Raw genomic sequence first — 16122 nt, forward strand, 5'->3', positions numbered from 1 at the left:
GGGGTCTATCTTCCCGTCGCTTTGGATTCACTTCTCCGCTGGTCCTACCTTTCAGAAAATGGTTGTTTTTCTGTTTCCAGAATTGCTGTTGTTCTTCTCTTCGATCTGCTGATGGATTTGCAGGTGTTTGCAATCTTTAGATAAGCTATCTATCTGATCTCCGGCTAGCTGAAGTAGTCTCAGCCTGCTACTTCTCCGCCATCTTGACTCCTCCCCAGTAAGAACTTTTTATTCACTCTAAACTTCAGTGTCCATAAACATGGCAAGCATATAATCTCTATTTGTGAAACAGGTGAATTAAGCATAACATACTTCATCATCAAATACTTGCTAAAAGCCTAAGCTTTTAATTCTTTTACATATAGTAAAGAGAAATAATATCTTAAAAATGTATTCCATAAATTCACTCCAACAGCTCATATAAATTTCAGCAATCAGTCCACTGAAAAAATACATATGTAAATTGCATCACTTGGGTTTCTGAAAAGCTCTTTTAAAACATTAAGCTCTTAACTCTAATTCCAAATTCAATATAAACAATTCAAAATTGCCATGGAGACTTTCTTCTGGCTTCTGGTTTATTGTTTAAGGAGCTTAGAACCATCACTGCCATTTTCATAGCAAGAAAAAAAGCTGAACAAACTGAAAAGCAGCAACTCTTCTTAGATCCTCAAAGAAGTGAGGTCACAGGGCAAACTGCAACCCCCAAAATTAGACAGAGAGGTGGATACAGGGAGACTCAAAACTTCCCAGAATACAGCCCCAGGTGCAACATCCATGAGAATCAATACAAGGGTAACTGACAAATTGTAGGAAGCTCAAGACAAATTTGAGAGTTAAAACTCCAGGGATTTAAAAAAAAAAAACAAAAACAGACTTAAGGGTACTCTCACACTACTGTGAATTTTACATCTCAGAGCACTAACAGGTTTTCTTATTGATGACTGGGAAGAAAAATCCTTTCATATTTCCAGTGGAAGGAGACAAGAGTAGTCAATTTGAAATATACTGAGAGCAATCTGTTCTTCTTAATGAAACCTGACCTCAAAAGAAACTATTTCGGCAGAATCTAACCACTTGGGGTCTTACCAGGGTCTCAGTAACCAGGTGAAAGTGAAACACCCAACTCTAACCCAATCTACCCTTCCACGTCAGGAAAGGAAAATAGCCAACTAGTCTTTTCAAGACGTTTTGTCTCACCGAAGTTGGGGAAGGGGGGCTGAGAAATAGTTTGTGAAGTTCATGGCCCTTTGAGGGGCATAGGCTCACTAAAAGACTGATATCTAAACATAGGACTAGAAAATGATTTCCCCACACCAAAATATCACAATAGGGGACTAAAACTAAAAGAACTGCATGCCTCAGATCTTATTCAAGAGGTCATCTCAAGGGAAATCCAAAGGCAACAGAGAAATACAAAAGCAAAGAAATCTTGGGAAATTTTAACTTCTAAAAGCATTTCATTGCAAATGGTTTTTCATTTTGTATATTATTACACAAAACAATCACATCTCTGAGAACAACTTATTAAGAAACATAACCAGGAACAATTTTGTCTTTGTTTTTGTTTTATCTTCTCTGAGCATAAACTTAATTTTTTTCCAGCTTTATTGGGATATAATTGACATATAAGACTGTGCATGTTTAAGATAATAATATATGTTGATTTGGCACACTTATGTATTACAAAATGATTACCACCATAATGCTAATTAATACCTCCATTACAGCATGTAATTACCTTCTTTTTTTGTAGTGAGAACATTTAAGAATTGTTCTTTTAGCAAATTTCAAGTACATAATCTAGTATTATAACTAGAATCAGCATGCTGTACATTAGATTACTAGAACTAGTTCATATTATAACTGGAAGTTTCTTTCTTCATTTCCCTTACCCCCTCAGCCCCTAGTAATCAATAGTTTTTTCTACCTCTATAAGATCAGCTTTTTCTATATTCCACATATAAATGCTAATATGTAGTATTTGCCTTTCTCTGATTAATGAAATAAAAAATTTATAAGACAAATTTGAGAGAATGTGTCACTAGAAGAAATGCCTTACAAGACATGATAAAAGAAATTCTTCAGGCATCCCTGGGTGGCACAGTCAGTTGAGTACCTGATTTAAGATCTCAATTTACATCTTTATCTCATGTTCTAGCCCCTCATTGTGCTTTATGATGGACATAGAGCCTACTTAAAAAACATAACAACAAAAATGAAAGAAATTCTTCACTTATATTCAACAGTAAAACACTGAAAGCTTTTCCTATAAGATCAGGAACAAGGCAAGGATGGCCACCTCTCCCATTCCTATTCAACATTCCACTTGTACTTAGGTAAGTAAAAAAGATAAAATCATCCAAATTTTTTAAAAAGTGATTTATCTTCATGGGCAATGACATGGTTTTGTATTTAGAAAACCCTGAGACACTACCAAAAACGGTTAGAAGTAATAAAAGAACTCAGTAAGCTATAGACCACAAAATCAGCATACAAAAACCAGTTGTGTTTCTACACACTAAAAACAAAGTATTCAAAAAAGAAATGTTGAAACCAATCCCATTTACAATAACACCAAAAGAACAAAATACTTAGGAATACAAAGTAACCAAGGAGATGAAAGATTTTTATACTGAAAACTACAAAATATTGAAAGAAATTAAGGAAGACACAAATAACTGGAAGGATAACCCATGTTCATGGGTTGAAAGAATATTGTTAAAAAACGCATACCACTCAAAACAATCTACATGTTCAATAAAATCTTTATGAAAATCCCAATGTCATATTTTTGCAGAAATAGAAAAAACAACACCAAAACATTGTTTAAGGAAATATTTAAAACAAAGATTAAAAATTTAAGAATAGTAAAAAGTGTAAGAATGGAAATAATGAAGGAAGAAAGGAAGGAAGAAAACAAATCCTAAAATTTATATGAAACAACTAAAGTCTCTGAATAGTTGAAGCAATTTTGAGGAAGAAGAAGGAAGTAGAGGTATCACTCTTCCTGATTTCAAAATGTATTACAAAGCATCTGTCCTTGATTTAAAAAGAAAAAGAAAAAAAACCTTCAAAGTAGGGATTAAGGGAACATAATTCAACATTATAAAGTCCATATCTAAAGACCCACAACTAATATCATTCTCAATGAGTAAAAACAGAGCTTTTCCTCTATGATCAGGTACAAAACAGAGATGTTCACTCTCACCATTGCTATTTAAAATAATATTGGAAATCCTAGCCTCAACAATGAGACAACAAAAAGATGTAAAAGGCATGCAGATCAGCAAGGAATAAGTCAAACTTTCATATTCACAGATAACATAATATTCTAGAAACCTAAACATAGAAAACCTGACTAGGGGCCCCTGGGTGGCTCAGTGGGTTAAGCGGCCAATTCTTATTCCTGTTCAGGTCATGATCTCAGGGTTGTGAAATAAAGCCCCACTTTGGACTATGCACTCAATACAGTCTGCTTGAGATTCTCACTCTCTCTGCCCCTCCTGTGGTTCTCTCTAAATAAATAGATAGATGAACATAGAGAGATGTTAGATGCTAGATGATAGGTTAGATAGATGATAGATTAGATAGATAGATAGATAGATAGATAGATTGATAGATTTTTTAAATCTTTTAAAAAAAGAAAAGAAAACCTGAATGACTCCACCAAAAAATTGTTAGAACTGATACACAAATTGAGCAAAGTATTAGGATATAAAATCGGTGTACAGAAATCTGTTGCATTTCTATGCACCAATAATGAAGCAGCAGAAAGGAAAAGCAATGAATTGATCCCATTTATAATTGTACCAGATACCATAAGAAACCTAGAAATAAACCTAACCAAAGACATAAAAGATCTGTATGCTGAAAACTACAGGACCCTAATGAAAGAAATTGATGTTGACACAATAAAATGGAAAATTTCAGGCAGAAACCTCTTTGACCTCAGCTACAGCAACCTCTTATTAGATATGTATCCAGAAGCAAGGGAAACAAGAGCAAAAACAAACTAGTGGGACTTCATCAAAATAAAAAACTTCTGCACAGCAAAGGAAACAATCAACAAAACTAAAACAACCTATAGAATGAAAGAAAATATTTGCAAATGACATATCTGATAGGTTAGTATCCAAAATCTATAAAAAACTTATCAAACTCAACACCCCAAAAAATAAATAATCCAGTTAAGAAATGGGCAGAAGACATGAGCAGGCAGACACAAATACTGCATGATATCACCTACATAGGGAATCTGAGAAAGTCAACATCATTCATAGTAACAGAATGGAATGGTCGTTTCCTGAGGCTGGTACAAAAAAGGAGTCAGTCAAATGGTACAAAGTTTCAGTTACTCAGTTATACAATATAAATGAGTTCTCAAGTTCCAGTATACACGTAGTACTTATAGCTAACAATACTGTATTGTTTACTTACAACTGGCTAAGAGGATAGATCTTACACTAAGTATTCTTACCATAACAACCACAACTATAATAGTAATAAAGGAGGTGGGGGGAAATTTTGGTGGGTGATAGTTGACTTATGATGTTAATGGTGATGATGGTTTTATTGGTGTATGCTTGCCCCCAAATGTATCAAGTTGTATATAATAAATATGTACAACTTTTACATTTCAGTTATATCATAATAAAGTGATTAAAAATCAATTAAAGTGTCTATGAAAGTATTATAACTAAACAATGAAAGACATCATATAGATGATATAACTAAACAATGAAAGACATCATATGGATGGTGTATAGAGCATCACCAGTATACAACCCCCATGGTATCAATGACTGTAGCCATTGAGCATCAGTAGCTGTTATCATCTTCAAAAGAGAGACAACCAGACATTATGGGCCCTCCCAACAATATGCACACACACACAAAACACCAAGTATGCTACAGCTGGTTCTGGGAGTCAAACATGAGTCTAATCTTAGAGCCTCAATCCAGTTGCCAGTCTGCTGAAATATGGAGGACACAAGAGCATGTTGAATTCCCCAAAAGTATGCAATCAGAAAAATATAAACTGGGAAACACTACAGCTTAAACATCTCAAGTTCTTCAACCGAAAAACTATAAAGAAAGGATTAGGAAAGGACTTACAGATTTAAAGGGAATATCAAAAACTGTAATGAGAAGAAAACCGAACTATAATGTCTAGGAGTGAAACCCAGGTAATAATACTATTTTTTAAAGAAATGATCATTATAAAACTTAGATTTCAGGGTGCCTGGGTGGCATAGTCAGTTAAGCCTCCAAATCTTGGTTTCTGCTCGGGTCTGGTCTCAGAGTTGTGAGATTCAGCCCCAGGTCAGGCAGCGAGTCTGCTTGAATTTCTCTCTCCCTCTGCCCTTCCCCAACCTGTCCTCACTTGCTCTCGCCTTTTCTCACTCTCTCACTCTTTAAAATAAACAAAACTTAAAAAAAAAAAAAAAAAAAAAAACATAGATTTATTTGGGAGCAAAAGATAGAAGGAAATGCCTACGTGACACAGAGAAAGAAACCAAAGTGAGACATTATGACTTATGGGAGTTTGTGCAATCTTTAAAATGTCCTCAGTGAGGGAGACATGGCTTCGAGCCTAAATGGACTGGACAGTTAGAACAAGACCCAGCTTCCTCAGTTCCCTTCTCATACTCAGTTGATGATTTCTTTTTATTTCACCAAGAAAGTAAAAGCACCAAGAGATAACTTCCTCATTTTCCCATCACCATATGCTTTCACCTAATTTTATCTTACTCCTCCTTGTCTCCATTCTCCAATTTAGGGAGACCCTAAATTGGAGGGTTTCCACTTTCAACTAGATTTTTATCCCCACTCACTTTTTAAAGACTTCACTCCTGAGGTCAAACATTGTTTGTTGCATCATGAATTCCCACCCCTAAACAAATTGTCCATTTAACACAGAAATATACCATAATAGGTTTCATCAGAAACTCTCCTCTTCAGCTCACTACCATACTCATCTACCCTATGGAAAAGACCTTCATTTATCTTTCTTCAGTACCTCTACTTTTTTCTTCTGCTTACTTTTTTCTGAGCAAGTTCTCTATTGATGTTGTTTCCATTTATTATAAAACACTTTAGACATTAAAAGATACAAATACAAAATATAAGCTAATAATTTTTTTTTTTCTCTTTTCAAAGCCAGGATCTTATTTTTTAAACACACATGCTCTTTAGACGTCTACAGCTGCAGAATGAAGTGCAATGCTGATGAACATGCAATTAGATACTGCTCTGACTGGACCATCTGCTGCAAAAGGAAGAAATATCAACCTACGAAAAAAAAGGACTGGCAGGAAGATCTGGGTGACTCAGACAGTTAAGTGGCTACCTTTGGCTCAGGTCATGGTCCCCAGGTCCCTTTGCCTGGTGCTCCCCCTCCTTGTGCTCACTTGCTCTCTCTCTCTCACTCTCTAACAAATAAATAATAAAATATTTTTTTAAAAAAAGAAAGGAAGGAAGGAAGGGAAGAAAGAAAAGAAAAGAAAAGAAGGAAGAAAAGAAAGAAGTGGTGAAAAGTCTAACTCCATCTTCTTCAGATTCCAGGAAAAGAGGCTGAAAGTGTTTAAAACTATCTTTTCTATATAAGGGTAATTAATATGATGGATAAATTAAATTGATGGAAATTGTATGTTTAAATGGTAAGGTTAAAGTAAACATGAGTTTTATAAAGACTTACACTTTTTTTCACATGTGTGCTTTTACATTAACTTCTTTTCTTCATCTCCACCACCATGTGTTATTCATCTATAATACCATATCCCAGCCCCATGAAGTACTGCCTGACCTTGGGCAAGTTCTATAGTCTCTCTCTCTATCAGTTTCCTTGTCTACAAAATGAGATAACAATAGTGCCTATATCATGGTGTTAGAAGAATTATACTAGGATATGTGAAGTTCTTAAGCAGTGCCTGACCCCAGTGTTAGCTCCATGTTAACTGTAATTTCATGGGACCACAGAATGTAATCTGTTCTCTAGTTTTTTGGAATTTATTGAATCATTCCTTGCGATCTAAGTTAAAATTGATATTTGCTAAAAGTCCATGTGATCTTGAAAATAAGGTGTATTTTCTATTTGTGAGATATGTAATCTTACATAAAGAATATGCTTATTCAACACTATTATATTTCAATAATCAAGGACTTCAACACTGGTAGTGAGGACTTAGAAGAAGGAAGAGATTCAGGATGCATTTCAGAAGTAGGGCTGACAGAATTTAGTGGCCATAGGACATAATGAGAAGAAGGTATGAAAGATGATACTGGTCTTGCCCCTGCCCTGAGCTCCATTCACGTAAGGTAACACCAGTGCACCAAGCCATCAGACTTTAACCAGTTTCTATTCTCCATTACTTCCTCCCATTTCCCTTCTCTCACACTATATGAAACCCAGGACTGAAGATAAAAAAACAGTGATACCCCTCCCCACTATCTGTACTGTTCATCTTTCTTTACTCCTATTCTATCCCTCTTCCCTTTTATTCAAGACTTGGTTTAGGGAAGGAATAAACTCTTAATTCATCTGCACTCTCCAAAATCTATTTTAAAATCTGAATCCAAGTGTTCCTTTCAGTGCCCTAAAGAATGTAGTCTTTTTTTTTTTAATTCAATTTAGCTAACATGTAGTATATTATTAGGTTCAAGGGTAAAATTTAGTGATTTATCAGTTGCATATAACACCCAGTGCTCATTACATCAAGTGTCCTCCTTAATATTAGGCCATCACCCAGTTGCCCCATCCCCCTTTCTCCTCCCCCCTCCTCTCCAGCAAACCTTTGTTTGTTTCCACCCCATTTGGGACCATCCCCTGCCTGCTCTGTTCTCACAGGTTTGTGCCACATCTGTAATTTTTTCATGCTTCCAAAATGTACTGAACTGCTGTGCAGATTGCTCACAGCACAACCCTAGGAGGCACCACTCACAGAGGCAATGAGGTGCATTGCACATTGATACATAACAGCTCAGTGGACCCCTTCCATATTTCATACACTTTGTCATGTCAAAGTCCCTCAGAGACTTCCCTGAGTTGGCACCTCTGATTTCCTTTCTCCGTTTGTGAGAGAGTCTTGCACAGAGATATATTTCTCAATTACAAGAAAAAAAGTTCATTATGACCAGTGTACGTCTCAGTATTTAGAGAGAAGCTTGAGGAATGGTGAGGAGAGGGGAGCCATGGAGTATACAGGCCTTACGTGAAAGGTAACTTCTACTCAGTTCTAGCAGATTCTTGCCATGCAAGGGATGCCAAAGGAATGTTGCTGATTATACAACTATATATCTATATATCAGATTTATCTATAAGTATATATATGAGATATATATTAGATTTTATTATATATAAGAAATATATATTTATATTTCATATATGAAATATAATGGGTAAATATAATGGGTATATAAGAAATATAATGGGAATATATATTTCATATATTATATTTCATAAATGAAATATAAATGCATATTATATATAAATATATATTCATATATTTCATATATCTATATATACATATATCAGATTTTCTTTACTCATTCATCTGTCCACGGACATCTGGGCTCTTTCTATATTTTAGCTATTGTGAGCATAATCTTTTGACATGCAGAAGTCTGCTGTTTGTTTCTCTCTTTTCAATGGGAAATAGTACACATTGTTCAGAATATGATAATGGTGAATTGTTTTAGACTTTTGAAAACAGGAAAAAAAGAAGATGAAATATGTTTTTTTAAATATTCTTAAAATCAAAATCTAATAAATTAGTAAGAAATTCCCAAATACTGTGAAGTGTGTAAACTGGGCGATTCACAGACCTGTACCCCGGGGATAAAAATATATTATATGTTTATAAAAAATAAAAACTAAAAAAATTTAAATTAAAAAAAAAAGAAATTCCCAAATAAAATCCAGGTGTAATGTAGGCAGCTTCTAAGATGGCTTCCAATGATTCCTGGCTCCTGGTATCCATGCTTTTCTATAATCCTTTCCTGTTGAGCCACTCACTTCTAATGGATCATATAGCATTGACTCTTGACAACATGGGTTTAAACTACATGGCTCCACTTAATACACAGATTTTTTTTTTCAATAAATATATTGGACGGGCACCTGGGTGACATAGTCTGTTGAGCATTCAACTCTTGATTACAGTTCAGGTCATGATCTCAGGGTGGTGAGATCTAGTCCTCATGGGGCTCTGTACTCAGTAGGGACCCTGCTTGGGATTCTCTCCCTCTCCCCTTCTTCATACCCTTCCCTATGCTCTCTCTCAAATAAAAACAAGCCTTAAAAAAATATGTGGCATATATACAATGTAATATTATTCAGCCATAAAAAAGAAGGAAACCCTGCCATTTGTAACAACATGGGTAAACCTAGAAGATATTATGCTAAGTGAAAAAGCCATATATAAACAAATATTGTATGATCTCACTTCTGTGTGATATCTCGAGGAAGTCAAACTCATAGAACTAGAAGGTAAAGTGGTAATTGCCAGAATTTGGAAAGTAAGGGAAATGGGGAGATGTTAGCCAAATCAAACTTTAAGTTATAAGATAGTAAGTTCTGATGCTCTAATGTATGGTATGGTGACTCTAATTAATAAAATACCGTATATTTGAAATTTGCTATGAAAGTAAATCATATTAATATTAATATGATAATATAATATAAATAATATAAATATTCTCATCACAAAAAAAATTAGAACTATTTGAGGTGATGGATGTGTTAATTAGTTTGATTGTGGTAATCATTTCACAATGTATATGTACTTCAAATCATTACATTTGACTGCTTAAACATAAGCAATTTTTATTTGTTAATTATACCTAGGCGCACCTGGGTGGTTCAGTCATTAAGCATCTACCTTCAGGTCAGGTCATGACCCCAGAGTCCTAGGATTGAGCCCCATATCAGGCTTCTTGCTCAGCAGGGAGCCTGCTTCTCCTTCTTCCACTCCCCCTGCTTGTGTTCCCTCTCTCACTGTCTGTCAAATAAATAAAATCTCTTTAAAACTTTTTAAAAATTATACCTCAATAAACCTGGGGAAGAAAAGTCATAAAGAATGGTTGTTGTAACAGATATGTTCACTATCTTGAATGTGATGATGGTTTCATAAAAGTATATTTGTCACAACTTATCTAATGCTTTAATATTTAAATTTTTATGTCATTTCTATCTCAATAGTTTTTTTTTAATAGTCATAGTTATAAAAAATGACCTTGATGGGATATTATGCAGCTTTGGAAAATATCACTTATGAAGAGCCTTTAAAGAGACAAAAAATACTTATGGTATATATCATGTTACAAAAGCAGGATATCTGAGTACAAGTATATGGTTTAGAACTACTTATAGCAAAATATTAAATAATAAACTAGGTATACATAAAATTTTCTTAAGAAATATACTGGTTCCTTCTGAGAGATGGAGCTCAAGTGTTAACTCTTCCTTCTTTGTAATTTTTAGAATTTTATAAATTGCCCAAAATTAGCATTTAATTTTTGTAGTAACATAAAAAAAACCAAAAAGTTTTATTTACTTAAGAAAAGAAAAAGTATATTTCTCAGTTCTCCATTAGTACCTTTGGAAAATCCAGGTCGGGGAGCAGTGCCTCTGTCAATAGGAAAAGCTGTCAAACAGGAAAGGGCCATCAAGTTTTTTCCTCACATAAGCATTGCCAGCTCCTCTGCCTCAGGGAAGATCAGTGTAGCATATCTACCTGGAGCAGGGCATACCCCAGACCTGAGAAGTTTGCATGAGAGGGTGTGCTCAACCTTCCCTTGCTGCTCTCTGATAGCCAGAGTCAGACACTGCTACCAGTCTCCTCAACTGAGGCTCCCAGTTATGAAGCTGCTCTTTGTCATGCTTGCTTTGCTCTTCTTTTGGGACCCAGCACTGGCAGGTAAAATGGGAATTTGGTAAGGGGGGTGGGGGTGAGTAATTAGCCTAGAAAAGCAATTCCACTAAGCAAACCTATAAATGTCTTACCACCGTGGACCCTTCTATTTTCAAAGTGGAAACAGCATCAACTGGTCTTACATTAGCAAGACCTGAGCTTGAATTTTGCCTCTCCAATTTGTGTTAGCTGTGCAGCTTTAGGCAAAAGTCTAATCGTCCCTGAATCCTAGTTTCTTCATTCACAAAGTGGCAATAATACTAACCTCAGTCTTGCAAGGATTAAGTGTGATAATATATATAGAATAGACCTGTACACCACACATATGGTACCTGACTCATGAGAGCTATCATTATATCATCATTAGCAATACCCCAACCTCTTTGGGCACTATTGTCTTGTCCCTAAGTGAGGAACATGTCCAGCCATAATAGTCAAAACCAGCAAATGTGATAACTCAATTTGTTAAGCTTTCTAATTTGCTGAAATTGTTTATAGTTAGTTTATTATTTGTAGATGTCTTAGATACATGGGGAAACAGATTTGGAATGGCATGTCCCAAGAGAATAAATAAGTTTTATGTGCTAAAAGAAATGTCTGATCAGAGGAGATAGCAGGTAGGGAGACATGAGAAAGAGCACTGACTGGTCTCATAGTTTAGCTTGCCCATATTCATTACTGACTTTAAAACTCCTTCTTGGGGGCGCCTGGGTGGCTCAGTGGGTTAAAGCCTCTGCTTTCGGCTCAGGTCATGATCCCAGGGTCCTGGGATCGAGCCCCGCATCGGGCTCCCTGCTCCACAGAGGAGCCTGCTTTCCTTCCTCTCTCTCTGCCTGCCTCTCTGCCTACTTATGATCTTTGTCTGTCAAATAAATTAAAAAAAAAAAAAAAAACTTCCAAAAACTCCTTCTTGAATATTCTCTTCACTCAGGGCTATTAAATCAGCTCAAATTCAGATATTATAGGATCGCATTTAATTTCTCATTCTCCCTCAAGTAATCCCTAGGTAGATGAATCACATTTTGGAGTCATGTGACTCAGTAGGCTGGATATAAGAATCCATACAATCCAGGCCTCTTGAAGCTGTTGATGGGACCAATCCCGCTTTGGTTATTGGCAATGGTTTCATGGCCCCTAGATAGCCAAGAAGATAGTATACAATATTGCCTTTAGTGTCTTATACCTTCCCAAAGCTCATCATTTCCATAGGAATTCCTTATCTTATTATGTGGACCATTACACTTCATCTTCTCAGGCTTTCATCTTTTTTTTTTTTTTTTTGCATGTTAGGAACACCTTTCATATTTTCATACTGCCTTGTATTTTTTTATTACTAACATATAATGTATTATTTGTTTAAAGGGTATGGGTCTATGATTCATCAGTCTTACAAAATACACAGTGCTCACCTCAATACATACTCTCCCCAATGTTCATCACCCAGCCACCCCCTCCCCCCCCCCCCCCCCACTACAGCAACCCTCAGTTTATTTCCTGAGATTAAGAGTCTCTTACAATTTGTCTCCTCTCTGGTTTCATCTTGTTTCATTTTTTCCTCTCTTCCCCTATAACCCTCTGTCTTATTTCTCAAATTCCACATATCAGTGAGATTATACAATAATTGTCTTTCTCTAATTGACTTATCTCACTTAGGGTAATACCTTCTAGTTCCATCCACATCGTTGCAAATGGCAATATTTCATTTTTGATGACTGCATAATATTCCATTGTAGATATACACATCTTCTTTATCCATTCATCTGTTGATGGATATCTGGACTCTTTCCATAATTTGGCTATTGTGGACATTGCTATAAACATTGGGGTGCAGTTGCCCCTTCAGATCACTACATTTATATATTTGGTGTAAATACCCAGTAGTGCAATTGCTGGGCATAGGGCAGTTCTATTTTCAACTTTTTGAGGAACCTCCATTTTCCAGAGTAGCTGCACAAGCTTGTGCAGAGCACAAGAGCATAGGAGGCCTCCCCTTTCTCTGCATCCTTGCTCAGCTTTCATCTTGCCAGCTAAGTAACCCTGATCCTTTTCTCTCCTTATAGGATAATTATCTTCCAAAGCATGGTAACTTGAACAGGATGTGTTGGCTCAAAATTTCTACAGATGACCAAATATTTGATACCCTTTTCCTTTTAAGACCTTCTTACATATGTAAATTTAAAATATTCATATTTTGATAATTCTACAGAATAGCAGTTCTATAAAAGCATAAGTTCGAAATACCTTGGACCCCAATAAGACATAGTAAATCTTCAGAATAGATTTCTTCCTCCTCTAAACTCATAACACCATTCTATGCTTCACTGCACTTGTCATCTTTATTCCTCTCTCACAGATATTTTGTGTTTCTTCTCTTTTTTTGTCTAGACTGAAAATTCTTAAGGTATATATCATACTCAAATCTGTACCCCAACGGCACCTGGATTTATGAAAACTGGTTTGGGAATGAATACAGAATTAAATGATGAGCAAATGACTACATGCATAGGTAATCTGATTGTTCCAAGTATATTAACTGACCAGTTTGGGCAGACTTCCAAGTTATTAATTGTCATAGCTCAGACTAACATAACAAAATACTGAGGATTGTGTGGTTTAAATAAAATGTATTTCATCACATTTCCGGAGGCTGGAGAGTCCAAGATCAACTGCAGGCTGATTCAGTCTCTGATGAGAGCTATCTTCCTGGCTTTTAGACAATCAACCTCTCCACCAGTCCTACAGAATCAAGGCCCCACACTTACAACCTCAATTAACTATAATTACCTCTCAGAGTCCCTTTCCCAAAATAGAGTCACACTGGAGTTTAGAGTTTCAACTTATGAATGGAGGGGGAGAGGGAGGAAAGATGTATTTTTTTTTTCAATTACAGAACCAAACATTATAATCAAGTCTCCTTGGAATCCAGTTTGACAAAAATGGAAGTACCAATTCTATAGTCCAAAAAGACCCATAATGAATTATTTATTTATTCATTTTCTTTCTAGGCTTGAATCCACTGGCAACAGAAATACACAAAAAATGCTACAGGAATGGTATCTGCAGACTTGAGTGCTACACAAGTGAAATGTTAGTTGACTACTGTGGGTTTCAGCTAGAGTGCTGTGTCAAAGGAAACCCAGACCCCTGACAAGAGAAGCCAGAGAACACCAACGAACTTCAAAGTCTTTGACACCCTCTCCACTGTCTTTCACACAGTGAGGGAATTTAGATTATACTGTGACTGTCATGTGTCCACGACTGTGGGTTTTAGCATTTTTTAAAAGCCATCAGAATCTTAGGATTTTGTATTTGAAAAGCTGAACTTCTGCCTTCCTAAAGACAGCTAAGCTTCTCATGAAAACTTAGGATGTATTTTATCATTTCAAAGTGATATCCATGTTCTTCTCAGTGCTGATTTCTCTCTTTCCTCATAGAAAGGATGTTTTAAGTATTTATCAAGACCTCAAGTTAGAGAAACATCTTTTTACACTTGGGCTTTACCCTACCATCCCTTCAGCTGTCTCTTTGGACTGTGCATCTTAGAGAAACAGATCTGCCCTAGCCCCCTAATGACCCTGTATGCTTCTCACATAGACTGCATAGACAAGGCATAACTGCACACTGGCCCAAGTCTTGACTGAGTCTGACCACACAGTTCTTCTTGAAACACAGGGAAAATATCATGTTGTAATGGGCAGTCTTTAGCAGGTTCTCAGCCACCTCCTTTCAGGAAGTGAAAGCACGGGACTTTCCATCGCAACCATCTTGGGTTCAGCTACAGTTATCAGACCACTTGGCTATCGTTTGCAGCTGACTCCTCAGCAGCACAGTGACCCAACATCTCTGCTACCCATCATATGGTCCCTTTGGTTGGGTTTATCTGTAGCTCTCGGAGCTAACACCATGCTGATCTTGCTTTGATGTGTATGTAAGTAATAAATTTTCTCAGTTCATTTTGACTCACTATTTTCTTTACTGGTCAACATTATATAGGTGTGGTGGGCAAACCTACAACTTCTCTTATAGTGCTCGTTATCCTACTAACTACAGCGATGCTGTTGCATGTCTGCCTAATTTCTCAATACCATCAGCCCACATACAGATGCATAAGTGTGGCGCTCTGCACATGCAGTTCAGCATGAGGGTGTAGTAGCAAAGGGGGTAGGTTCTGGGCATGGAGCAATTCTTTTTAACCTCAGTGTTGAATCCAGCTTGGACTCTGGCAATTCTGAAAAGGTGGAGTTCTAGCTGCAAATAGCTGATTGCTGACCTGGTACATGGTTGAGGAAACAATACCTAAGTCCTGACTTAAAATGACAGTACCATCTTTGGAAGCAATGAAAAGAGAACAGTAAATGAGAAAAATGAGGAGTTGTGAGAGGTCCTACCCACTCAGATGCTCTTCAGCCTTTGATTAAACCCAGTGTTGGTATCTTTAGGGAGGAAGATGTTAAAAACACAGTAGAGTGTGTCCTCCCCTCAGAGACCCAAACTCTCCTGTGGAGTCAGTAGGAGATGGTTTAAATGGAATGGTATTAAAGATGGTCTGGGGAGCGCCTGGCTGGCTCAGTGGGTTAAGCCTCTGTCTTCGGCTCAGGTCATGATCCCAGAGTCCTGGGATCGAGCCCCACATCGGGCTCTCTGCTCAGTGGGAGCCTGCTTCCTCCTCTCTCTCTGCCTGCCTTTGATCTCTCTCTCTCTCTGTCAAATAAATAAAATTAAAAAAAAAAAAAAAAGACGGTCTGGAATGGCAGTCATGATTATTAAGCATCCAAAGTAAGGAATACATCCACACAGGTCCCCATAAAACTCTCAGACTCTGAAGGAGGCAGGAGAATCCTTCCATGAAAGGCACCGAATCTTATGGAGCTGTGACCTTACAGCATCCAGGGAGGCTTAGGCTTGCTTCTCATTTGACTCTTTCACTTCAGATGTACACTCTCTATACACACAGGTATATAATTGCTGAAAGCAATTCAGTCTGCTTACTATCTGAAGAGCCTCTTTTTCCAAATGGGTAAAAGGACACTGTTCTCCCATCAGAGATGTGATCTCCAAAACAATGGGAAAAAAACTTGAGTTTTCTCTGCTGAAACAATATAAACTCTCAGGAATCCTGTTAAGTCTTGGACAAACAGAACTTCCCACTATTACAAAAAAATAAAGATGGATGTAGGCCAACACAACACCTTCCTTATCTTACTGTTCA

General features: G+C 36.7%; 1 protein-coding gene across 1 annotated transcript; it reads left to right on the forward strand.

Moving 5' to 3' along the window:
- Positions 1 to 10861: 10861 nt before the first annotated feature.
- Positions 10862 to 14061, forward strand: DEFB134 (defensin beta 134). The gene is made up of 2 exons (XM_059393340.1): positions 10862 to 10919; positions 13919 to 14061. The coding sequence occupies exons 1-2, from the start codon at positions 10862 to 10864 to the stop codon at positions 14059 to 14061; spliced, it is 201 nt and encodes a 66-aa protein (XP_059249323.1).
- The last annotated feature ends 2061 nt before the right edge of the window (positions 14062 to 16122 follow it).

This window comes from Mustela nigripes, chromosome 1 (assembly GCF_022355385.1).
Source record: "Mustela nigripes isolate SB6536 chromosome 1, MUSNIG.SB6536, whole genome shotgun sequence".
NCBI lineage: Eukaryota > Metazoa > Chordata > Mammalia > Carnivora > Mustelidae > Mustela > Mustela nigripes.